Source organism: Ambystoma mexicanum, chromosome 10 (assembly GCF_040938575.1).
Source record: "Ambystoma mexicanum isolate Mex_15411 chromosome 10, UKY_AmexF1_1, whole genome shotgun sequence".
In the NCBI taxonomy this organism is placed as follows: Eukaryota; Metazoa; Chordata; class Amphibia; order Caudata; family Ambystomatidae; genus Ambystoma; species Ambystoma mexicanum.
In genome coordinates this window covers 1,647,188,158-1,647,212,662 of record NC_090932.1, presented here as the reverse complement: position 1 = coordinate 1,647,212,662, position 24,505 = coordinate 1,647,188,158, and the positions used below count along the sequence as shown (strand labels likewise).

The 24,505-nt window shown below is 49.2% G+C and overlaps 1 protein-coding gene across 6 annotated transcripts in view; it reads left to right on the top strand.

Annotated features, from left to right (window-relative positions):
* EP400 (E1A binding protein p400) overlaps positions 1-24,505 on the top strand; it is a 1,542,855-nt gene that overhangs the window by 982,869 nt on the left and 535,481 nt on the right. For 3 of the 6 annotated variants that reach the window (XM_069620064.1, XM_069620063.1, XM_069620062.1), the window contains one exon: positions 21,920-22,147. The exons of the other annotated variants lie outside the window; for them this stretch is intronic. In XM_069620064.1, the coding sequence (XP_069476165.1) occupies positions 21,920-22,147 (228 nt within the window). The remainder of the gene's footprint in view (positions 1-21,919; positions 22,148-24,505) is intronic. 6 annotated transcript variants of the gene reach the window in all.

Here is a 24,505-nt window from a genome sequence, read left to right as displayed (position 1 = left end):
AAGTGACGAGAGTGAAACGGGTAGAGGGATGCTAATAAAAGGGGTCGAAGTCTAACGTCCCATGATGTACTGTCTATAACCATCGGTGAGAGTAAATCCTGCAGAGAGAAGTAGACAACCAAAGGTCAGTGAGAGTGAACCCGGTCGAGGGAAACCAATAACCAAAAAGAGGCGAGCGTGAACCTAGAAGAGGGAACCCAGTAACGAGGGGCAAAGCCAGAGTTGGGTAAGATTTTCACAGAACTGGTAAATCTTCCTGACCTGGGTCAACCCCAGAACCTTTTGCTTTACTAGTGAGATATTTTTCCTTAACACCTCTGTGAGTGGGAACCTTCTTCTACACTCACAGAATATTTTACTCTTTTTATAGGTGTCATTTTTTTGACTCTCCAATAGTGTCTTTTTAAAGTTTTCCTCTTTAACAAATTATTGGCAATAAGTGCCTGTTGTTGCTGTGTTGCCCTAGGGGCACCACTTTCAACTTTCTTTCTTATGCTAACCTTGAGAGAACTACAGTTCCCAGGGGTAGAAAGGATCTTTGGATCACTTTTACATTTTATTCTGTGAAGCCACCACACCCCACCTTATGTGGAGTGCTGGGGAGATACAATATATCCCCTTTCACATTAAAGCTGTAACAATTCTGTTAAAGCAACAAGCTTACCTTCAATGGCTGGTGGCAGTGATACTTTTTACTAATTTGGTGCACCTTTACCGCAGGCTGTGTTCACAGCTGCAGTAAAGGTACCTAAGGGTGCTCATTTTACCAAAATAGCCCCGGTCTTCTTTTTACGCCATTTTAGTGGTTCTTGTCCTTTCTTGGTCCTTCCCCTGACATTCAGGGCGGGAAATTCCTTTGTGTGATTTTTATCTTCGGTGGAAGTACCCTGGACCCAACTCCCAGGGTCCAGTCTGTCTGAGGGCAAGAAGCGAGGGAGGAGTCCAAAACTCCACAGCCCTTTGTATTCTCCTTGCCTAAACGGGGACAAATCCCAGTAGGGGGTGCTGGCTGTCCTGATTTGACATCCAGACTGCCCCTTCTTGTAGAGTGCGGGTAGAGAATGCAGAGGTGGTGCTGTAGTTCCTGTTAAATACTGCGAACCTGGAAGCTGAAGAGAAGTCGACCACTGGAACCAAAGAGGAGGATGAAGGAAAAGCAGCAGAAACGATTTCCGGCGACCGGAGCCTGCTGTAGGCCTTCCTTCCAATCGACCTGGGGACTCCGCAAACGATGACCCATAGCCTGGTGACACTCACTAGACTCAAGACGACCTGCATTTTGAACCATCCCCCGCGTTGCTGCGGCCTTGCGTTGCTGCAATACCCTGGGACCTTGAACCACTGTGCGATGCACAGTCTTCCGAATTCTGAATCTCACTGAAACTTCGTGATCACCCTGGTGGATCTCCAGAGACACGAATTGAGTCTGAAATGTCCCCACAACAGAGTGCTGGACATTTGTAACAACGAGAATTCAACCACGATTTTCTGTCTTCTTCTAGGCTCCTTGAAAAGGCGCCAAATCCGCATAACCGCATTCAGCTGTGAGGAAAACCTTGGCTAGAGCCTTCTTCATCGATCCCTGCTGCAAAGTTCCTTCTGAGGTCTTGTTTTCAGTCACCACGACAAGGAATCCACTGACCGGGTATTTGGCTGCAGGCCCTGTGGTCGTCCTGCTGCAAAATCTTCAATGCTGAGGTACTGTGTTGGCTTGGGTATGTACTTACCTTAAGTCTCTTAGGATTTCTGTGCAGCTGTGTGGCGTTTTCTGTGATAGGGAGGCCTCTCATCCAATGCACCAATTCCCACTGCTAGAATCATCCTGCTAGGGTGTCTTCTGTGAAGCCCCTGGACACTCTTCTAACACTAAAGTACTCACCTGTTTGCCCAGTCTTCCTAAGGAACTCTGACTTTTGCTACTTAAGAACCTATTCTGACTCTGCCTGTTGGACACTAGTCCTAGTGACCACCCCGCAATCCCTGTTCTCCAGCATGGGGTCTGGCATGGATTCACATGCTCATGAATATTCCCCGTCGTCAGGCTGGTAATCCTCGGTAAAGAAAAAACCAGTATCAGTTTCGTTTCTGATCTGTCTTTCGTAGTAATAACCAATCACTGGTCTCTGCGTCATACTGACCACAGCCAATGACTGCCCTCTACCTAAGCCCCGCCTCTGGCAGCCATCTTCAGATTTTTACCGCACGTTCATGTGTTGGGATCCTCGTGCTATTGCTCTCGAGCGTTAGTGCTATTTTTTCACGTTTTTCTCAAAAACTTCATTTTTTTCGGTCAAAAGAGCCTCAAGCTCCACCGACTCTCCATCCGATCAACGGGGACCCGTGACGGATTCGTCTGCGCCCCTCAAGGGTGACGATTTCGTCGAGCTATGCTTTTGGAGGACTCCAGAAGTTTTCTCAGGCCCGTCCCGGACATGGCCCAGGAGAAGGGAAGCTCGATGCCCGGAAAGCTGTTCAGGGTCTGCCCTGGATGCCAGCTGCAGAACGTCTTTAAGGAGGACGAACACTCCTTTCGTCTCTACTGCTTACATGAGGACAAGACTCACGTGGAGAAGGACTGTGCGTTTTGCGGCAACATGTCGGAGCGGACCATGAAGGACCGCCATCATCTCGCCAACTGGCTCGTCCGGCGAGAAGAAGAGGAAGAAATCCGAGCGGTCTTCTAAGACCTTTGAGGCCGCCCCGGCGACGGGGGTCCAACACAAACTCTAGCTACGACACCTTTAACTCCAACCCTAACTCCTACTCACCTCTACCAAAAGATACGCCAGAGTCAAAATAATCATACAGATACACTTGCAAATCATCCTATTCCCAACAACACCCTAACTCTTACTGGATCCCTTATCAATGCCAGATCCATGGTAGCTCATGCAATTGAAATTGCTGACATATTGAACAACAGTAGCATTGACTTACTTGCCGTAACAGAAACCTGGCTCCATGAGGCAGAAGGACCCTCACTGATGTTAGCCATACCTGACAACTACCAGATCCACAGAGTAGACAGACCCAATGCTAAAGGCGGTGGCCTAGCAATCATCGCGAAAACCACCTTGCCTATCCGACTCACCACCTCACACTCCTGCGAAGTACTCTCAGCAAAAATGCAGCTCTCCAATAACCGCACGCTAGCCATTCACCTGATCTACAGGCCCCCAGGTCCCCTGGGAACCTTTGAAGATGACCTTACTACCCTCATAGCGAACAATACCCAAAAACACTCGCAAACGCTGCTGATGGGCGACTTCAACATCGGCTTCAATGAGCCAGGTAATAAAAATGCCCTTTCTATAACAGCTATCCTAAATGACCAAGGCCTTACCCAAAAAATTCTCTCCCCCACACGTGCCAAAGGCAGAACCCTTGACTGGGTCTCAGAACTCAACTGTAACATAGTCATCACCTCCATCACCCCTCAACTATGGACTGACCACTTTCTAATAAATTTCACTGCCACACTTGACCTCCCCAGCCCCAAGACTATCAAAATGATACCACCACTCCCCACCAAAAGTAAAAAAGATATTACTACAGAAAAACTTATCCCCCTCCTCCTGCCCACTATTAACGGTCTGAAGGACAACACCGACCCAGACACACTAGTAGACACCTTTAACAAAGCTATGTCTCACGCACTAGACACCATTGCACCTGCAAAACTACGCAAAGCTAAGCAAGAAGCCCACCTCAACGCCTGGTTCACCCCCCATCTTAAGGACCTTAGAAAGCAGAAACGAAAACTCCAAACCATCTGGCGTAATTCGCCCACTAACGACGACAAAGCCAAGCTAACCCAAGCTACAAAACATTACAAGTCTGAAATTATCAACACCAAAAAAAATGTATTCAATGACAGAATTACCAATGCCAAATCGAATACCAAGGAACTATTTGCCATCCTCCGGGAAATGGAATCCCCTATCCAACCATCTGACACGGTCCCAAAGGACAAGATATGGTGCACTAATATACAGAATGCCCTATCAAACAAAATCTCCACCCTCCAACTTAAAATAATGAACAAAAAAGACACCCTCTCTCTCACTGATCAACAACTGCCTCCAGTAACTGAACCTACCACTATCCCCCCTTTTAGCTTTAAACCCATCTCCATCATCGACACTGAAAAGGCCATCCTCTCACTGAAGCCCTCTAACTGTAAGGGCGACGGCTGCCCAGCTCAAATAATAAAGGACGCTGCCAGAGACTTAGCCCCTTTCATCTCAAAGCTTATCAACTCATCCTTCAAATCTAACACAGTGCCAGCCAACTTAAAAGAATCCTGGGTCCTCCCCCTTCTCAAAAAACAAACCCTCGATCCTTCTATCCCGACTAACTATGTGCCCATTACCACAGTACCCTTCCTACTAAAAATTATCGACAGAGTAGCCTATCTCCAAATTCAAGAGTACCTAGAAGCTAATCATCTACTAGGCTCGCGCCAATCGGGCTTCCGCCCTCTCCATGGCACGGAAACTGCCCTGATAGATCTCAAAACCAAAATGGAGGGATTTAAGCATAATGGGAAAACAGCGTTGCTACTCTTACTGGACTTGTCAGCTGCTTTTGATCTGGCGGACCATGCAGTTTTATGCAACCACCTCAAGCTGGCTGCCAACTTCTCAGGAGATGCTATAGCATGGGTCCAATCCTTTCTAGCCAACCGGACTATGAGAGTGTTCTCCTCCACCACCTGTGTTGACCCCATCCAAATCACATGTGGAGTCCCACAGGGCTCCTGTGTCTCACCCACTATGTACAATATCTTCACCTAGCCATTGTTCGACAAGTTGGACAGACTGGGCGCCACCTACACTAATTACGCAGATGACACCCAGATCCTCATACCCCTTTCGGGCAACTATGAAGTGGACTTGGCTCTGGTGAATAAAATTTACATCCTCATTCAAGCATGGATGGCCACACATGGCCTCTGCCTGAACGACGATAAAACTGAAATCCTGCTCCTCGGTTCAGAACACAAACTATCCAAACTCACCCCGGACTACACCTCATTTGATAACAATACTATTAAGGTTATGCGCGAGGTCAAAACACTGGGTTTTTACCTCGACTCAGCTCTCACCCTCAAAAAGCAAGTGAATTCCCTCGCCTCCTCAACCACCTACACGTGTAAACTCATCCGTGCTGCCAGACCCTTCCTGTCCAGTGCCAGCTGCCTCACCTTGGCCAATGCTCTTGTCATGTCCAGACTCGACTATTGCAACGCCTTATACTCAGGTGCCAACAAGTCGGTCACTGACAAATTCCAGAGATTGCAAAATAACGCTCTTAGAGCAGCTCTGAACATCCCACGCAGAGAACATATCTCCAAACACCGGATAGAAGCCCAGTGGCTAAAGATAAAGGACAGAATCCTACTTAAAACTATTTCCCTCACTTCTAAATGCCTCAACAATCAAGCACCCCCCTACCTAGCGGAAAGAATCAACTGGAGACCCTCTAACCGACTGACGAGATCTGCCAACACCTTCCTACTGGAAGTCCCCAGATTCAAACTTACCACAGCGGGCGGTGCAAGTTTCCCAGTTAGAGCTGCACAATCATGGAACACACTCCCACCCGACCTTAGATGCCCTTTACCCTACACAAGATTCAGATCCTACGCTCTCAAATGGCTGCACAACAACGACATGCAACGACCCTCACCCTAGTGGAAACGGCACAACCTGTTGAAATGTTGCTCTTATGCGCTTAAACTTGATATTTTATATGCATTGTATCACCTACTGTAAGCAACCATTGTTTTTCTGTAATAGCCTGTGTCAGGCATTGTAACTAAGTTTCGAGTCCTCTTGTACTGCTGCGCCCAGATGCCCACGGGCTCGGAGCGCATTACCAAATAAATAAACAAACAAACAAACAAGGCCAAGCACCGCGAGTCCGCTGGCACCGGGAGCGCCGAACGGTCGGGCTCTACGGGCGCCAGGCAGAGCGCACCCTCCCCGGTACCATCAACCACGAGCCAACGCTCTGGGTCGGGTAAGAGGAAGGCCGAGCACCCGGCAAAGCTCCTGGAGAGGCCCCGGTCGAGCTCGAAGGCCCCATCGGAGGGGGAGCGAGGCAGTGTCCCCCCCCCTCAAGGATAAGGCGGTGAGCGCACCTAAGGTGGTGAAGGCCTTAATCCATCCGGCCAAGGCCTGTATCGAGACTGTCGCGGCGGCCCTGGCTCAGACTGTGGAGGCTAGGCCAGTGGTGGCGACCTCGGGGGCTCAGTCTCCCTGCCACCTCGGATGGAGTCCTCTTTCATGCCCATCGATAGGACCCCCGTGAAATCTCCGGCGGAGAAGAAAAAGGGGGGGCAGGGTGTCGTCGTAGACTCGGCTTCAACCTCGGAGGAAGAGCTGATCGAGGTCTTAAGCCACGGCCTCGGCGTGGAAGAAGACCGGCCCGTCGGGATGGATCCCGACGCGGGTGACGACATCGTCGAGGGCGCCGGCGGGAGCCCCTGATCGCCCGTCGGATTCCCCTCTGCCAGCGCCGCAAGACAACTCGGCTGCCATTTTGTTGGCTATACAGTCCTTATGCTCGGAGACGGAGGACGAGACTACCGTTGCCAGCGGAGGAACCACTCCCGTCGGGGGACCCAGAACCGGGACCTTCTGGCGTTCCTCCTCCCAAGAAAAGAAGGATTCACCCTCCACCTCCTTTTCAGCCGTCGCGCCCGGTCCAGCCCTCTTCCCCGTCCACGACTCGAGGGGATGATACGGGGACTGACACGGCCGCGACGGGTACGGACGACGAGGTCTACGACGAGGATCTTCCGTCGTCACCTCCCACCAGGGCTTCTCCGCCCGACGAGATTGGATCGTTCCACTCCATGATCGCCAGGGCATCCGAACTCTTCCAACTCTGCCCTAAGGAGAAGAAAAAGGAAGGATTCCTTTATCAACGGCGCGAGGCCAAGAGGAAGACGGTCCTCGCGGTGCCTCTACTGGACGACATTTGGGATGAGGGCCTCGCCCTCCTCAAGAACCCTTCCACGACGCCAGCTAGAAGAGACCGGTACGAAAAGAAGTACCGGGTCCCGGACGTGGCCCCCCTGTGCCTCCGGGCGCAGCCTACCCTGGACTCCGTCGTCTCCGCGGCGGCCAGGAAGAAAGCGGGGGGGGTGCGGCCTCCACATCGACTTCCCCGCCGGACGGCGAGGGAAAGAAATTGGACGCTATGGGACGCAGGGTCATCTCGTTTGCAGCGACTACGATTAAGGCGGCCAACGCCTTGGCTATCGTGGCCCGCTACGACAGGGAGCTATGGTACAAACTGGCTCCCCTGCTGGACTTCCTACCGGACGACAAGAGGGCGGACGCCCTGGAGATCCTACAGGAAGGTGAGGTGGCGTCGGACCACGCCATCACTATTGCGACGGACATCGCCGATACGGGATTTCGCCAGTTGGGCAACGGCGTGTGCCTTAGGCGGCGTGGATGGCTCAAGGCTACGGACTTCCGTCAAGACGTACAGACCAGAGTCCTGGACATGCCGTTCGATGGGAACAACCTGTTTGGGAAAACAGTGGACGATTCCCTTCAGGCCATTAAAGCGGACACTGAGACGGCCCGGGCCCTTGGGGTTCTGCAGCAACGACGGACGCCCTTTCGGAGCAGCGGAGGCAAGGGCGCCTCCAAAGGCTCCGGCGGCGGTTTCTCCACCTACCGTCAAGCGGCCCGCTCGTCGTCTCAGGAGGCCTATAGGGGACGAGGCAAGTCGGGCGGACCCCGCCGTCGTCGCCAAGGAGGTCAAGGCGGCAAAGCCTCGTCGAAACAGGATTGAACCGACCGTGGGGTCGGGCCCCCACCAAAGCACTCGAGTTTCAAAGAAGGTGCCTGCGCGTCCCCCCCGTGGCCAGGAAAGAGCTTCACGTCCCGCAGCTTCTCCGGGAGGTAAAGGCGATGCTCAGGAAGGGCGCCATCGAACTCGTTCAAAGAGGCTTCGGGGCTCCGGAGTTTACTCGAGATACTTCCTCGTGAGGAAGAAGACGGGAGGATGGCGCCCCATCCTAGACCTGCGACGTCTGAACAAGTTCATCAAGGCTCAGAAGTTCCGGATGGTCACCCTCCAGCACGTCCTGGGTCAGCTGGAGGAAGGAGACTTCCTGTCGTCGTTGGATTTGGAGGATGCCTACTTCCATATTCCCATCCTAAGGGGGCACCGAAAATTTCTCAGGTTTGTGGTCCAAGGGCGTCACTACCAGTTCAAAGCCCTCCCCTTCAGACTACGGTCGGCACCCAGGGTTTTCACCAAGTGCCTTGCACCGGTGGCGGCGCAGCTGCGCCGAGAGGGGATCCACGTCTACCCCTACCTGGACGACTGGCTCATCCGACCCAAGACGAGGGAGCTCGCCGTGGACCACACGGCAAGGACCGTCCAGCTTCTCACGGACCTGGGATTCTCCGTGAACTACGCCAAATCCCACCTGGTAATCGCGCAAGACGCACTGTTTCTGGGAGCGAGGCTCGACAGTGTCCCTTCTGGCCTCCCCGTCGGAGGAGAGGACCAGGGCCATCCTGGGCAAGGTACAACGGATGTTGGTGGCCGACGCGGCCAAGGTGAGGTCCATCAAGTCCCTCCTCGGAATGATGTCTTCCTGCATCTACCTCATTCCCCTGTGCAGGCTCCGGATGCGCCCATTGCAGGAGTTCCTGGACGCGCGCTGGATCCAAACGACGGGCAGCTTCGAGGAAAGGATCACACTCGACGAGAGTTTCCGACGAGCGATCCGGTGGTGGGGCACCCGCGCGCATCTGACGGCGGGCAGGGACTTCCAGACCCCAGCCCACCAGGAGACAGTGACCACGGATGCCTCCCTGGAAGGGTGGGGAGCGCACACCGAAAATCTGCACGCAAGAGGCCTTTGGCTCCCGATGGAGAAATCACTACATATCAACGTCCTAGAGCTCCGTGCAGTGTTTTGGGCCCTCAGGTCCTTCCTTCCGTCCCTCAAGGGCAAGGTGGTGAGGATCTTCACCGACAACACCACCACCATGTTTTACATCAGGAAACAGGGCGGAACCAGGTCCCCAGCACTGTCCAAGGAGGCGCAGGACCTGTGGCATTGGGCCGTCGCCCAAAGGATGTTTCTGGTGCCGTTTCATCTGGCAGGGATAAAAAACACCATCGCCGACTCACTCAGCAGGGAGCTGCGCTCGTGCCACGAGTGGGAGCTACGGCAGGATCTAGTGGATCGCCTCTTCCGACAGTGGGGTACACCCCAGATCGACCTGTTCGCGACGGCGACGAACTCCAAGTGCCGGAGGTTCGCCAGCAGGTTTCCCCAGGCGAGGAGCATGGGCGATGCTTTCTCGTTCCCCTGGGAGGGCCTGTTCCTTTACGCGTTCCCTCCATTGCCACTGCTAATCCGGCTCATCAACCAGCTCAAGAGGTCACGGTGCAGGATGATCCTTGTCGCACCTGCGTGGCCGAGGCAGATATGGTTCCCGGACCTTCTGGACTTGTCAGCGTCCCCGTCAATCAAGCTGCCGGTGGACGCGGATCTACTCTCCAGGGAAGGAGGCGCCATCCTCCACCACGACCCGAAATCGCTGAACTTGCAGGCCTGGCTCCTGCAGCGCTAGAGTTTGGAGGATACGACATACCGGCCGACTGCAGAGAGGTTCTTGCAAAGGCCAGGGCGTCCTCGACTCTTAAATGCTACGGACACAAATGGAAGAGGTTCTCTGTCTGGTGCCACGCACAGAAGATTAACCCTCTTTGGATTACGGCTCCCCAAGTACTGCCGTACCTGCTGACGCTGGCCAAAGCTGGACTGGCACACGCGTCCATCAAGATTCATCTTGCTGCGATCTCCCGATACACCAGAACCACGGGGCGGACGTCCTTGTGGTCTCATCGTCTGGTGAAAGAGTTCATGAAGGGACTGTTCAGATCGTTCCCGCCGGTGAAGGCTCCGGCCCCGGCGTGGGAGCTCAACGTGGTGCTGACCAAGCTCATGGGACCTCCGTTCGAGCCTCTGCACTCGGCCCCGTTGAAGTTTCTGTCGTGGAAAACAGCGTTTCTTGTGGCCATCACCTCCGCACGACGAATGGGAGAGATCCAGGCCCTTTCCTGCAAGGCCCCGTACTTGACATTTCACGACACGAGGGTAGTGCTCAGGACGCACCCCTCCTTCATGCCCAAGGTGCCGGACTTTCACCTCAACGAACCCTTGGTGTTGCCTGTGTTCTTCCCGTCGCCTTCGTCGCCGGCTGAGAGGACTTTGCACTCGCTGGATGTGGCTAGAGCGCTGAAGTTCTACGTGGACCGCACGAAGTGTTTTCGGAAGACGTCACAACTCTTTGTGAATTTTGGACCTGTCAATCAGGGGAAGGCACTCTCGAAGGCTTCCATTTCCAGATGGCTCTCCGGCTGTATCATGTACTGTCATCGGTTGGCAAACCGACCGCTGCCTGGCCGTCCGAGAGCCCATTCCACCAGAGCGATCGCAGCTACCACGGCGTTCCTTTCTGGTGTGCCCCTGCTGGACATATGCAGGGCTGCTACGTGGAGGTCGACACACACCTTCACGAAATTCTACTGCGTCGATCGGGATTCCAGGGAGGAGTCCAGGGTCGGCCAAGCAGTGCTGCGCAACCTGTTCGCCTGAGGTGAGCCTGGTGAGGAGGTAAGATGCTTAATGTTGAGTTTGATGTAATGCTTAATATTGAGCCTTTGCCACCTCCCGTGGTTGTGCATGTGTGTACTGCTATGTATTCTTTATTCATGAGCATGTGAATCCATGCCAGACCCCATGCTGGAGAAGGAACAAGTTACTTACCTGTAACTGTTGTTCTCCAGCATGGGTCTGGCATGGATTCACATGCGAACCCTCCCGCCTACCCCTCTGCGGCTCTTCACTTGGTCATACTGCCACTTCACGTGCTTCCAAATCTGAAGATGGCTGCCAGAGGCGGTGCTTAGGTAGAGGGCAGTCATTGGCTGTGGTCAGTATGACGCAGAGACCAGTGATTGGTTATTACTACGAAAGACAGATCAGAAACGAAACTGATACTGGTTTTTTCTTTACCGAGGATTCCCAGCCTGACGACGGGGAATATTCATGAGCATGTGAATCCATGCCAGACCCATGCTGGAGAACAACAGTTACAGGTAAGTAACTTGTTCCTTCTCCTCCCACCCTCCCCCCACCTCCACTGAGAACACTCCTGCTCCAAGAATAAGGGAAAGACTTTTAAGGGATAGGGACTTTTGCCTAGAAAGGAAAATTCTTTTTTAAAAGTTACATACTAGTAAAAGAGTTGGTTGGTAACTGGAACTGTAAGAGTGAACAGTTAAAAAAAAAAAGCTTACCTTGGATGTGTATTGCACTATTCTTAAAAGTATGGTTAAAATATTTTCTTTACTTAGAAACCGTTTTGCCATTCTAATAGAAAGTAGATGTGAACTTATGTTACTCTCCTGTGATTGGGTTGTGCCTCTTTCCAAAAGTTATGTTTTGGTTTCACCAAATTATTCCTGCAGAGTAATTGTATGAGTGTCCTCCAACTGGATCTTGCTTCCCCTGACTTGCTGTTAGCCTGTCCCAAATAAGTCTGTATAAGGTTGTTGCCTAGCTAGAATAACTGAGTCATTCAGTAAAGGATAACATTAGGGTTTACTTTCCCTGTGCTATCTAACCCTGAGTCTGTGGTTCTAACTGTCCCTTATAAGTCCTACACCAGTCACTTGTATAGTTGGGAAAGATCTAACCTGGACTCCTTGTGAGATAAAAAAAGAAAAGTATATGGGTTTTGCTTACCTTGAGTTAGCTGTGTGCCATCCAAAAATAGGTTGCCAGAGTTACTGCTTATCTCAGTCTGTGTTGCACTGATCTCAAAAGCGCCTGTAATTGAATTTCTGATGCTTGTGTAATCTGCTTACATCACATGCTATGCATAGGCCGACATCTAGTGGAGTATTACAGTTGTTGTTTTTGAAATTCGAAATGGGACGTTGACAGGGCATGCCAGTAATACTATCCCTAGTGTGACGTCCGCTGTACCCATGATCCCTCATGCGTCGAGGTCCCTCAGATTGTTTTTTTCCACCATGGTGAGCGCCCGCATATAAGCGGAGTGCATTTTCGGCTTACACCATTGAATTATAAAAAGTTTAATATTAGTTTATATTTCTGTCCTTTATCAACGCCGTGCCTCGATTCGACAAAGACTTCAAGAAAGGACAGAACTAACCGTCGAACGGAGATCTCGACAGAACCATCCGGCCTCGGAAGGCCCACAGGGCCTAGGCCTTACTCAAGGGAGAGTGGAGGGTGGTCATAACATGTATTTTCCCACCCCTTCCCTGGGTTGCCCTGCTGCCTACCCCCAATATGTAACGTATGACTTTTAAATTCTGCTGGTCCTGCAATAAAAAATACATGTGGGTCGACAAGCACAAGGTGTGTAACCTTTGCTTGAATCGGGACCACAACGAGGCTCACTGTCGGGCTGTAAACTGCTCCGACACAAGACCCTCAAAGATAGGACGAAATGTCGGGCCCATCACGCCATGCAGGCCGAGGCCGCAATGGACGTCGAAGGAGCATCCAGCGACGTCGTCCTCTCGGACGTCGGGGAACCTCCGTATTCCCCAGTGCTAGCCCCCGACCCCAGTAGACATGCCGGTGGTCCTGTTATGGGGATGACACCCGGCGGCAAAGGCACCACATTCCCCCACACCAAGCACATACCCTGCGGCAATGTAAGTATCACACGCCGAGAGCTTACGTTGAAGGGCAGATCTTCGGATTCACAGTCCTCTGGACACCCCGAGCGGCTTCCTCATGACAAGCCCACTAAAACAAAAGACGCCGGACATAACTCTCTACCGGCCTTGCGACGTTGAAGGATGCCGCGCATGCCGTTCCCATAGTCGAAACTCGACCTACACCCAGGGAAAAGCCCAGGAAGTCGGGCCGGGCCTGTCCCGTCCTGTGGAGAAAACAGGTCTCTGTCTCTAAAAAGTCAACTTCTAAGAGCTCAGATCATAGGGAAAAACATTAATCCAGGGATTCCTCTCATAAAGACAGGAACACAGAAAGGCAGGATGAAAGGGACACGCCTAGGGAGGACTCTCCCCCTGCCAAAGCCACCCCGCAGGAACCTGATAGTATTCCTACACAGGACATACCACATCAGCCTGATCCTACCATAGGGAGGAGGAGTTGTTGTACAGTAGCCTACCTACCTCTACTTACCCAGGGATTATTCCCAGTGCAGCAACCTGGTCTTCCCAGGATATAGATGGGGTTGTGGGGCGTATGTGCTTTTTTGCAAATTTTTTCGATTAACATTCTCAGGCTCTGGAAAGCATAATAAACACGCCTCCCACTACCCAGGCGTCAAGCTCTAAGGCTACACCTGTGGCCTCTCAGTCCCGTTTGGGTACACACCAGTCAGAAAAGAGATCTCAACCCCCAATGGAACTGTATGACAAACCAGTCCACAAGGTACCATGCCTCTCCACTGGCCTTTACGACCCAGACGTAGGAGCCAGTGAGTACCCAGACGAAGATACTTAGTATGATGAAGAAGTTGGGGTTAACGACATCAGTGCAGGGGGCGACCAGGATGACACTGCGTAGTCTTTGCCATGGACTCTCCAGTCCTACAAGACCCTCCCTTACCCGATTCCCCGGTGGACAACCAGCCCCTGTTTAATGACATACTTCTCAGGGCTGCTGAACATTTTGGTATAGAGACACAGGAAATACAACAAGATGAGGATTTCGCAGAAAACCTCTTGAGGGACAAAAAAAAGGCAACTCAGTTTATTCCCTTGCTCAAATCGGTACAAAGGAGGATTCTACCTTCTCTAGTAATGCCTAATAAAACTAGGGTGGTAAACCCTAGAATCAAAGCTTTTCTGCCCAGCACCTTCAGATCCTTTGTATATAACGGGCCAACTTAGACCAGACTCTTTAGTAGTTACCACTACTCGGAAAAGAGCGGGTACCCCTTTAGCCTCCTCCAAAGCTCCACTGGACAAGGAGAGTAAAAATCGATATACAATGTGGAGAAAAATTGGATCTTCGGCGGCTTACCAAGCACAAATTCCTACTAAATCCACCTTGCTAGCAAGCGCTGACTGTGCTAAGTGGGATGAAGTTACGGCCCTTGCAGAATCAGCGCTGTAACCACTCAAGTCTAAGCTCTCTCTCGTGGCTGCTGAAGGTAGAGCAACGGCAAGCATCCTACTAAAAAAAAATGTCGACGCAGCGGATAACGCTGGACGCGTTCTTGCTGAGGGCACATCCTGAAACGACATGCCTAGTTTAGGCAGTCTGGATTCAAATTAGAAACATAGGCTACACTTCTCAACGTGCCTGTTGAGCTTTAGGTTTTGTTTGGAAAGACAGTTGAGGGCGTACAGAAGTCCGCCAAGGAAGAATATGAAACACTGAAGTCCCTTGGCCAACTAACCAACAGACAAACTAACCAAAAAGGAGGCAATCATTTTCAGCGTTTTTGTGGACAAAATGCACACAGAGGCACCGGCTATAGGCAAAGCCAGGATTCATCATATAACAGCCAACAGGCCTTCCAGGGCTATAACAGAGGCCAGCGCCGAGGTTGCAGAAAAGGGAGAGGTTCCCCCACCAGAGGTGGAAGAACATCCTCCAAGCAATGACGCTCCGCAGATTGCACAAGCATCAGAAGGAATACATTACTCACCGTAATCGTATTTCTGGTGCTTGGATCTGCTTAGATTCACATGCGCCCACCCTTCTTCCCTTGAGAGAAAGTGCATAGATGTTATGAGCTTCTACATATCTGCTTGGATACAACTGCACTCACATGACACTCATCCTACCTTATGTCAGAAGAAAAACAATCTGAGGGACCTTGACGCGTGAGGGATCATGGATAAAGCAGACATCACACTAGGGTTAGTATTACTGGCACGCCCCGTCGACGTCCCTTTTCAAATTTTGAAAACTGTAATGCTCTGCAGCTTCCACTAGATGTCGGCCTATGTATAGCATGTGAATCTAAGCAGATACAAGCACCAGAAATACGATTATGGTGAGTAATGTATTCCATTACATCCTTAGGTTTTCCTCGCCTAGTATAACTGTTATCACAAAAGTAGTCATAGGTTTTTACTGTACCTAGAATAAGTGTGCCACTATTCACAAAATGTATAATGTGCAGTTGACTGATTTGAAAGTCACTGTACAACTGGTAGGGTCTACTGCCCTTGCTTTACTGAATGTAATTGTGAAAGTAACCATTGGTTTTTTACTCCCCAAGAATAGGTGTGACCTATACTGAATGTGTATGAAAAGGTTTTGACTTCCCTAGAACTACTGTTGGGTATTTCAAATAAGGTCTATACTTGGGTCTGTTTACCTTTACGTATAGTGTTGTTTTTTATAATTGTGATTTCATATAATGTTAGTGCTTACTCCTAGATTTATCTGGGCCTACTTGTATTTAAATAAATCCTTTATTTTCACATACATAGTGTTTCACAGTGTTTCTTTGGACCATTTGTATTACAATTTCATTTGTACTGATTCTACATCCCTCTCCCCCTCCTAAAATAAGCCTGATTGCTCTGTCTATGCTACCATGTACTCGGTGGTATAGCTTTCTGCTAAGAGTGGAGTCTTGTACTGCCTCAGTTGAATGGTTTTGATGAAGTTGGTAGCATTTCAGAAAAACTGGCCTTACAGCCCAAAAACTTGTTTTAAAAAAGACATCGAGCTTTGCGAAAGCAAGAAGTATTGCAAGACCAGAGGAAGGAAAGTGTCCCCCTTGTCATTTGGGCCCGGTCGAGGGAGATCCAGGGGTGAAATGCTAGCACCCAAAGTACACTGACAAAGGAACTGTGTTTTGAGAAATTGAGTGATACTGTGAAGGGTCTGCGCCGGGAAGAGGGGTACCCAGCAGTGAAGCAGTCACCCTAAGTCTACGTGAAGCAGAACTTTTTGTTTTTGATACATTAGGCCTCAAAGGCAAGAGGCTTTTTAATGAAAAGACTTTACCAACGAAGAATCCGCTAGCTGGAATAGAACTGTCGGCTCGTGCTGAGAAAGCTTGAGCGTGTGCTGTGCTCCAAGGTCCCACCTCCCCCGTGCCGAAAACGTGGGGAAGGAAGACCCCTGGCAATCGCATCCTGATTTATTATTTGGAACACTTCTTTATTGAAACCCTATTCCACACTTTCTGTAACTAGTAAGGAATTGGCAACATGGTTTTCTGAGTATAGGCCTTTTTATTTTGACCCAACACCACTAGGGCTGCCTTATTTTTCATTTGATGGTGGTCGCTTGCTCCCATCTTAGATTTAGCTTGGGTGCTTTTTCACCCTGCATTCATTGTTCTGTTAACACCCTTGAGCTGTGATCACTTGTCTGTCTTTACTGTTGCCACCGTGAGTTCCTGACAATCCCCAGTTGGCTTGACCTTGCATGCTAGTTGACAAGAGTCAATAGCAGGATGAGTGCTGGTGCCCACTTGAGAGCGGGTTAGGGATATTTTCAATAGGTGTGGTAGACGACGCATGCAGTGTCTGTGTTAGGGAGTTTTACATAAGTTGCTGTCTGTGATAGAACTTGGAAAAGCCCACCTTAGGTGACAGGGTTGTACCCCTTAGGTTTAGCCTGAACTACCCAAAGGTTTGGTAGCTATGGCTGAGCAGCCAGGATTCGTCTAGGAGGGAGAAGGGCTGTAGTGAGACACACAGTACTTGAAGCATACAATCAGTTCAAGGAAATACTAATACTAACACTAGCAAATTTATTTTTAAAAAATCCATTTATTTTATATACATTAAGGCTTTAGAAGCAAGTCATGTAAGCACTATTCACACAGTAATATCGCAGAATAATAGGTAGCACACTTAAAATCAATTTAAAGCATCAAATAAATAAGGGCAACTACTGAAACAAACAAGCAAACTTTAGATAAAGTCTTGCAAGTTCAATCAAACCATACTTAGCCAATCTTGAAGTCCAACCCTATACCAGGTGAATCTGATAGTCAAGGGGGACACTGGAGGTTCAGTGACCAAGGGCTGAGGAGGAAAGAGGCAGGTAAGCAGCAGACAAGAGTAGTGTGAATGAAGGTTTGTAAGGCAGAATTACATGCAGTACCCTCTGGGAACACCACATACAATTAGGACTACAGGTGGAAGCAAAACCAACCTTTGGTTATAAGTCTGTACTACGCAGATTTTGGTAGCGAGCTGAGCAGCCAAGCTTATCTCAAGAGGGAATGTGAGCAAGGATGTTGCACAGAGGTCTTATAGTCACAGTGGTTCAAGTAGACACTTGCACTCAAGGTTTTTTGGTAAAACACTTATTAATGTATTACACAATCATTTAGAAAACATTCACTAGAAGGAGGCAACTTAATATTATACACGCACACTTCAGTACTGAACCAATAAGTTTCTGAGTAAATTAGGCTCCCCTGACATAGGAGCCAAATGGCATTTGTAACATGAGAGTAAAAAGGTGCAAGTTAATAGAATAGATCACAAATACTTTCTTAGGCAGTGCAAATATGTTCAGTTCACTAGAGGACTCAATTCAGTTCAATAGGCCTAGGCCAAAGTTAATGGACTAGTGTCTTGGATAGGAAAGAGCAGTTCTTGTGGTAAACGGTAGTCTTTGCAAAGGTTCTCAGTACGAAAAAGAATCATATGTTGGGTTACAAGCTGATTAGGCCTGCAAGTTGGGAAAGTTCCACAAACTTTCACCGCGAGAGCTAAGTTCACTCGGGTTGGCATAGTACCTTAATATGAAGAACAAGATGCAGCTGAACACGTTGGTTCCTAGCAGTTCCTGCAGATCTCACTGTTCCTGATCCTCAGTCGTGAGGACAAGAGGGAGGACGTCAGGAGACTCCTGCAGTGCATGGGATCGTCGGAAAACACGGACAAAATGGAGTCACTTCAGTTCGAGTAGCTGTAGTCAAGCACACAAGCTGGTGGCCTTCCCCCCTGGTTAAACCTCACCAGCTCTGAGAATGGTATCCAGGTGGCTTAGGAGTTCTTTGAGTTGGTGGGACCAAAGGAAGTCGTCCTTGAAGGGGCTTCTCTGTCGAGATGGACTTAGCCATTCGATCCTGCAGCAGGGCTTCACCGGGCAAACCAACGGTCCAGGAGTTGCAGCAGCTGTCCTCTTCCAGCTCTTCTTCGGTTCTTTCGTTCCAGTGGTTGACTCTGCTTTCCAGTCCAAGAGACTCACCTTTTAAACAGTTTTTTCCCTTTCATTCCAGCCTAGCTGTCAATCACCCAGCATGATGGCTGTCCTTGCCGGACTGTCAGCCAGCCAATCTCGCCAGAGTGCATTTGGGTCTCCTAGGAGACTTAAGCACATGGAGTTTCGGGCACCTCTCTCACTTCCTGCCCACCCCAGACACTCAGCCGCCAGAGGCTGTCTTCAGCCCTGAAGCCCACCAAAGGCTTACGAACAAAGGGACCAAACCTGGTTTGGCCCGCAGAGACAAACTCTAGAAGGACCTTTCCAAAAAGAAGACAGGGACCTGTTTAAACAAAGGGTCTTAAGGCGCCATCTTGAAAAACATGGCTCCTTTGATTTAACGCTACCAGTGTTCGCGGTCGGGAAAAATCATGGTAGTTTGTTGTAAAACGACTGCCACCAGCCATTTCGATAGGTAAGGGTAGCATTTGACTGCTACATGAGTATTTAGACACAGGGGGTACTATGTAACCCCTCCAGTACTCTATTGTAAGATAGTGTGCTGGGTCTAAGAATTTGGAAAGACTAGTAAATTCAATTTCACTTTACATTCTCTGGGAAACAGTAGTTCATCCCAGAGAAGGTATTTAAACTTTTGCAGAGTCTAAAAGATATCCCAGTGTCACTGCACTGAAGGTGCTGTGTAACACACATGAAAAGATGATGCCTATGGAGTTATCTAAAACTCCATTATCAAAGAATGCAAGAGTAAAACACATATCAAAATACACGAGTGGGTAAAAAAGGCTCCCACTCTTTCCAGGTAAAAAAAATCAAGTCCTCAAAATCCAGCAAATTTGCTTGGGGTCTCTAAGGTGAAGAGAATTAGCACATTTATAAGAATTCTCCCTAACAAGGTTTTTCTTAAGGTTTGCAAGTAAATAACTGTCAGGGACTCAATGAGTTAACCTTGATCAGTAGTGAAGACTTATCTGCAGGGGAACTTTCCCCTTAAAACCCCACCACAACCAAAAGTGAGAATACTTTGTTGTAGAGGGTTTAACCAAAAAAGATAGGTGAACCAGGAAGCCTGTGGAACTGGTGTAGGGAAGGGAAAACAACAACCAGCAGATGACCAACTGTTCTGAATTAACTCCCCAGTACAAGCCTCCCCCAATTCCCCCTCTTACCTTGAATCACGGGCCATTATGCAGTAACCCTAAGGTGCACCTACTCTGCAGAATATCCATAGACCTTACAACCGACCGTAACAACACAGCGAGGAAAAGGCACGGATTACTCGGGGCGGAACGAGGCCGCATCTGCCTTATTGTCCACAATCCAGTAGTTTGCACAGTCCAATGAAACAGGCTGATATGCAGGGAGCTACCTGAACGGCACAAGGATGCTGCTAAGGGACAACTAATCCAGGGCTGGGAAAAGTCAGTCCAAAAGCACCAACACACAAGTTCCAATTCAATTCAGAGTCTAAAATCCAAGATTCAAGTAACCGGGGAAATAATCCACTAGCACCAAAAACAATAGGATAATCCAGATGCACTCCAAGCAAAACAACAATCCCAAATCCAGTTAGTAGCAAACTGATCCAAATCCCCATGACCAAAGGGTAAAACAGGAGAGAATCCAAAATCGGGCATCAAGGTGGAAAATCCAGATAAAATTGAGAATTATCAGAACCCGCACACTACTCTGTGGAAACGTTGAGAAGCGAGTCACAGATCACCACTGCTTTGTAGTACGGGAAGCTTGTGCTTCCGGCATCCCGATGTCTTCCTGGGAGCATGATGTCATCACGGTCTCACCTGATTAGCTGTGCCATTCCGGGAGTCAATTGGAACGGTGCATAATGATGCTCTGCTTCTTTTGCCACCATCTCCATGGCAACCTCGAACGCTTGTGTCAAAGGAGCCGTGGAACTTCGGGACTGAGTCCCGACAGTAACACTTTAGCAATTTCAAGCCCAATGGGTTGTCCACCATATTGGGACTCTGGGTGCCCTGAAAGGTGTGCAAGTAACTGCTGCCCTCCAAGAATACAAGAGCAACGCAGCAAGACCAGTACCTAGGCTCAAGACGGTACCTTTTCAATGAAAAACTTGATGCAGCAGGCTGGTCCCCCAAGGTGAGGCGACGGTTGTTCCCAGTTCGGGTTTTTTGGCCTGGGCCGCTGAAGGAGCTTTTGAGGAAACAGACGGATGCATTTGAGCAGTGGGACGCCCAGTAGTGGAACTGTGCGGCACTGGCTTCGGGTCAGCGATGGTTGTCGTCTGGTAGACTTCTCTTTGGTCCTCTGTCCACGACTCCGCTAAGGGGATGTTTAGGAGTGGAAAAGTGTCACTGCAAGCCCAGAAGGATGCCCAGAAGGTTTCAGCCAGAATCGCGCTTCACAAGACCTTGCACCGCAAAATGGCACAGTTTCCAGGGTATTGAGAGTTTGTAGCCCGGGAGGGTCAAACTCTTCATGGGGTGGTGCAAAATGCAGGTGGTCTTGAGACTGGTTAAGTGCACCAGTCCAGGGGCGGAAGGAGTCTTCAAGAGGTCTTTCCTGATCACTTGGAAGCTGCTGGGACGTCCTACGAATTCCTCTTCGGATCTTCAGTCCTGTCGTTGACTCGCAGGTTCAGCTCTTCTTTGTTCTTATTGCTAATAGATTTGATCCATCAGCCGTGATTATTGCATACTGAGGCTTGAGCCTCATTACTCATTTTCCTCGGGTTGAGTATATAGTCCTGGGTTAGGATTCTTCGTGGTCTGTGGACTCGTCACAATAGGACTAGTTTCACAAGGTCTTAGCCGTGATGGGCCGCGGGTAGCAGACGAAGGGGTGTGTCCCCTACTGCAGCTGCGAAGACAGCCTGCGGTAGAAGTCCACAAAAGGTTGTGCAAAAAGGTACACTACTGTTGGATGAACTTGTAACAGTAACTAAAAGTTACTGAAACAGTGAGAAAAGGGAGACTATGTTTCTTCTCAGCTCTCTGCATAAGGTTGGGTGTGCTGATCTCAGAAAATAAAACACAGGAGGGACAAATCAGTATCTCCCTGCCCTGGCAACAGTAGGGTATCCCGGATAAAATAAAAAGGTAAACGCAAGGAGATTCCAGCAACATTGCACAGAAAGTGCTGTGTGCTGCAATAGTAAAATGTAGATGCCAGGAAAGATGGAGGGAAGCATAACTCCATTAAGAAGTAACCAAAATAGGTTTTAATGAAGGGCTCCCAAGATTAGTGTAAAAGAGTGAGTGTGGAAAAAGGTTCCCACTCACTCGGGAGAATCAGTCCAAAAATCCAATAGTCAAGCAAAAATGATGTGGGGACTCACAAAGTGGGGAGAATTGCACTCTAAAAGGAAACTCTACCTACAGTCACCGACTGGCTGTGTATACTCCAGTTCACCACTCTTGGCAGCCGCTTTCACCAACGGTTGGTTGTGAATTATTATAATACTTAAACATGTAACTTTGAGTAGCATTTGTGGGAATGGGTGAGATTGCAACCTATAACTGAGACAAATGTTGAGAAGGTCTGCCCTCTAACTACTTTGCATTGTTTGTAGCGACAACGGCTTGCCACCTCCTGCACGGAAAAATTTCTCTGCATCCGCCTGCTCTGAAATGTCTTTTTTTCTATTTCTAACTCAGGTTTTTGACTTTGTCAATTCTGAACTGCTTATTTTAACTGCTTTGCACAAATTAACCTTGTTTGCAGCACCAGCCAACGTGTTACCGAGCTCTCAGGCTTCCATCAGTGCACCAAGATTCCAGCCAGCGCCGACCGTCACCACTGCAGCTAACCTGGCCACGCCCGTGAAAGTGCTGGGCACTCTGGGCACACAACCAGGCCAGACTCAGCCACAGGTCCCCCCGCACACCGTCCAACAGAGTGTGCTGCCCCAGAGGCTGGTCCTCACCTCTCAGGCACAGGCACGGTTGCCCAGTAAGTGGCCACCTGCCCTTCTCCAGCTTTAACTGCCAGGAGGTCAAGATGGGGAGCACCCTCGCATGTGCACAGGTTCCGTTTTCCTGACTTGCTTTGGTCTTTGTATCACGTTTCCCACTAAGTGATTGTCACTGGGGTTTGCCTGATAAGTCCAGTTCTCCTATTGTCTACGTGCACATCGTGCTGCTGGTATGTTGTCTTGCACTTCCTTATGAATTGGGTCCTCCATTACACAGTTAGTAGGGATGAGTGTGAAAGAGCATGTAGAGCACTAGCTTCAGGTTAAAAGGTTTCTGAGAAGTGACGCCCACAGTAGATAGTGTTGTCCTTGAAGTTGCTTCTGCTTGACATGGCTGGACCAGAACAGTGCTCCTTCTGTGCCATTCGCCATAGTTTCTTTAATTAAGTCTGCAAGTTCATGCTCCATGTGATGCCGGGCTCCCAGAAAGGGCTTGGTACCATTTGCTGATCAGCCTGGTGGACCGTTTGGGGGTCTGAGAGACTGTGCAGTGGATAAAATGTATTTTAAGACGGTGGTAAATGACCAATAGAATGATGGCAGAGTTGTGATCATGAGTGGGTGATAGCAGTTAAGGCTAAAGAGGGTTCATAAAGGTGCACAGAGTTGTATTGAGGGCCCCTTCAGGGACAGAAATGAACCCCCTGCAAATGAGAGAAAAATATTGCAGAGCTAAGACTCTTTTATGTGAAGGTTGCTATGATGTTTCACAAGCTGCTGGTATATTTCAGACCTGGTCGAGCAAGTTATCAGTGAAGGTTATCTGCATCGGGTTGGAAGGGCAGTCTCTGGGCGGATGTGGGCAATACCTTGCAGCTCAGGAATAGAGGGGGGGGGGAGAACACAAGTGAACCCCTAATAAGAGCCATTCAGGTGCATGTAACCCCTGGAAGATTATGAAACCACACTTGAGATAACTTCCAAGTCTCGGCTGATGACTCAATGGGCCCTGGTTCGTGGTATACACAGCCTTTGTTGTCTCAATGACCTGCTGTAGTATTTCTTCACAATAACCACTGCAGGACTGGCAGACTAGAAGCTAAAGGACGTTTGATTAAATGTAATAACCTGCTAATTCAGTCTCTGATGGGACGCTGTGCCTTCAGCGTGAGTGATTTATGCAGTATTTGTCAGGCTCCCTTATATCCTCCTAATGCAAAATTCCCCAGATAAGGCAGTGGTTTTGCTGACCGATACTATTTGAAAATCAACTCTCAAAATGTAGGATTAGCAGTAATAGTTTGGTGGAGGGTGATGTTCGGCTGAAAGGGCATAAACCTTGTGTCTAGCATTTGCATAGGGCATCACAGCTGTATTGGTATAGGAAAAGCAGTGTTTAAAAATTATATATTTTTAGGTAAACAAATGGTGATAGCAGTGCCTGAGTAGGGCACTGTTTGTGGTAGGTAGATACCTTCAGTAATACTTTTTGTACGTAATAGCTGTCTGTGTGCATGGGGACCCTAAATTGCCCTAGTGTACTCCATTCAATAAAAGCCTAACAGTCAAGTGAAGGGCGCTTAGCCTTCGCCATGTGAAAGGCCAAAGTGAAGCTTCTTCCCAGCTGGATCGCAGCCTTCAACTACTTTACGTATGCCTTAGCCACAGAGAGCGGAGAAGGTCGCCCCAAAACAGCGGGGCTGTGAAAGGAGGGATTTGGGGGTTGCTCCTTCATGAGCCAGGGTTTCCATGGAACTTTACGATTGCGTAAATGGATGAGTGGCTATTTGAAGGAAAACCATTAATTTGCTGGAATTTCCTCACCTTAAATAACGTTTATTGGTGCTATAGGAGTTTTTAAGGAAAAACCTAAACCAGGAACAAGGGGCTGAGTTTAACTTACTAAAAGCAGAGAAGGTCTTAAGGTGTTTCCAAAAGATCAACGGGTTGGGTTCTATGTGCAGTGAGTTTGGAAGCGAGTTCCAGATTCTAGTAGCTTGAACAAAGAGAGTGGCCACCCTTCCTTGCTTTCCAGTATCTGGGAATGTTGAGTTTCCTGGTTGGGTTCTAAATATAGAGTGATCTTGGAAGCAAGTTCCAGATTCTCTAGTAGCTTGTACCATGAGAGTGGCCACCCTGACCTGCTTTCCAGTATTTGGGAATGTTGAGTTTCCTATATTGATTAGATCTCAAGGAGTGAGCAGAAGAATTAGTTTCAAGGCCATTAAGTTCGAATTAAGGTGTTGGAGGCTTTTATGGCCTTAACACATCATTAAAAAAAATATTCAGTTTCCGATCAATTCTGGCTGCTACATTCTGCACTCTGCGATGATATTTAGCAAGTCCCAGGTAGATACTGTTAAAGTCCAGCAGTGATGACAAAAGGGCCATCTGGT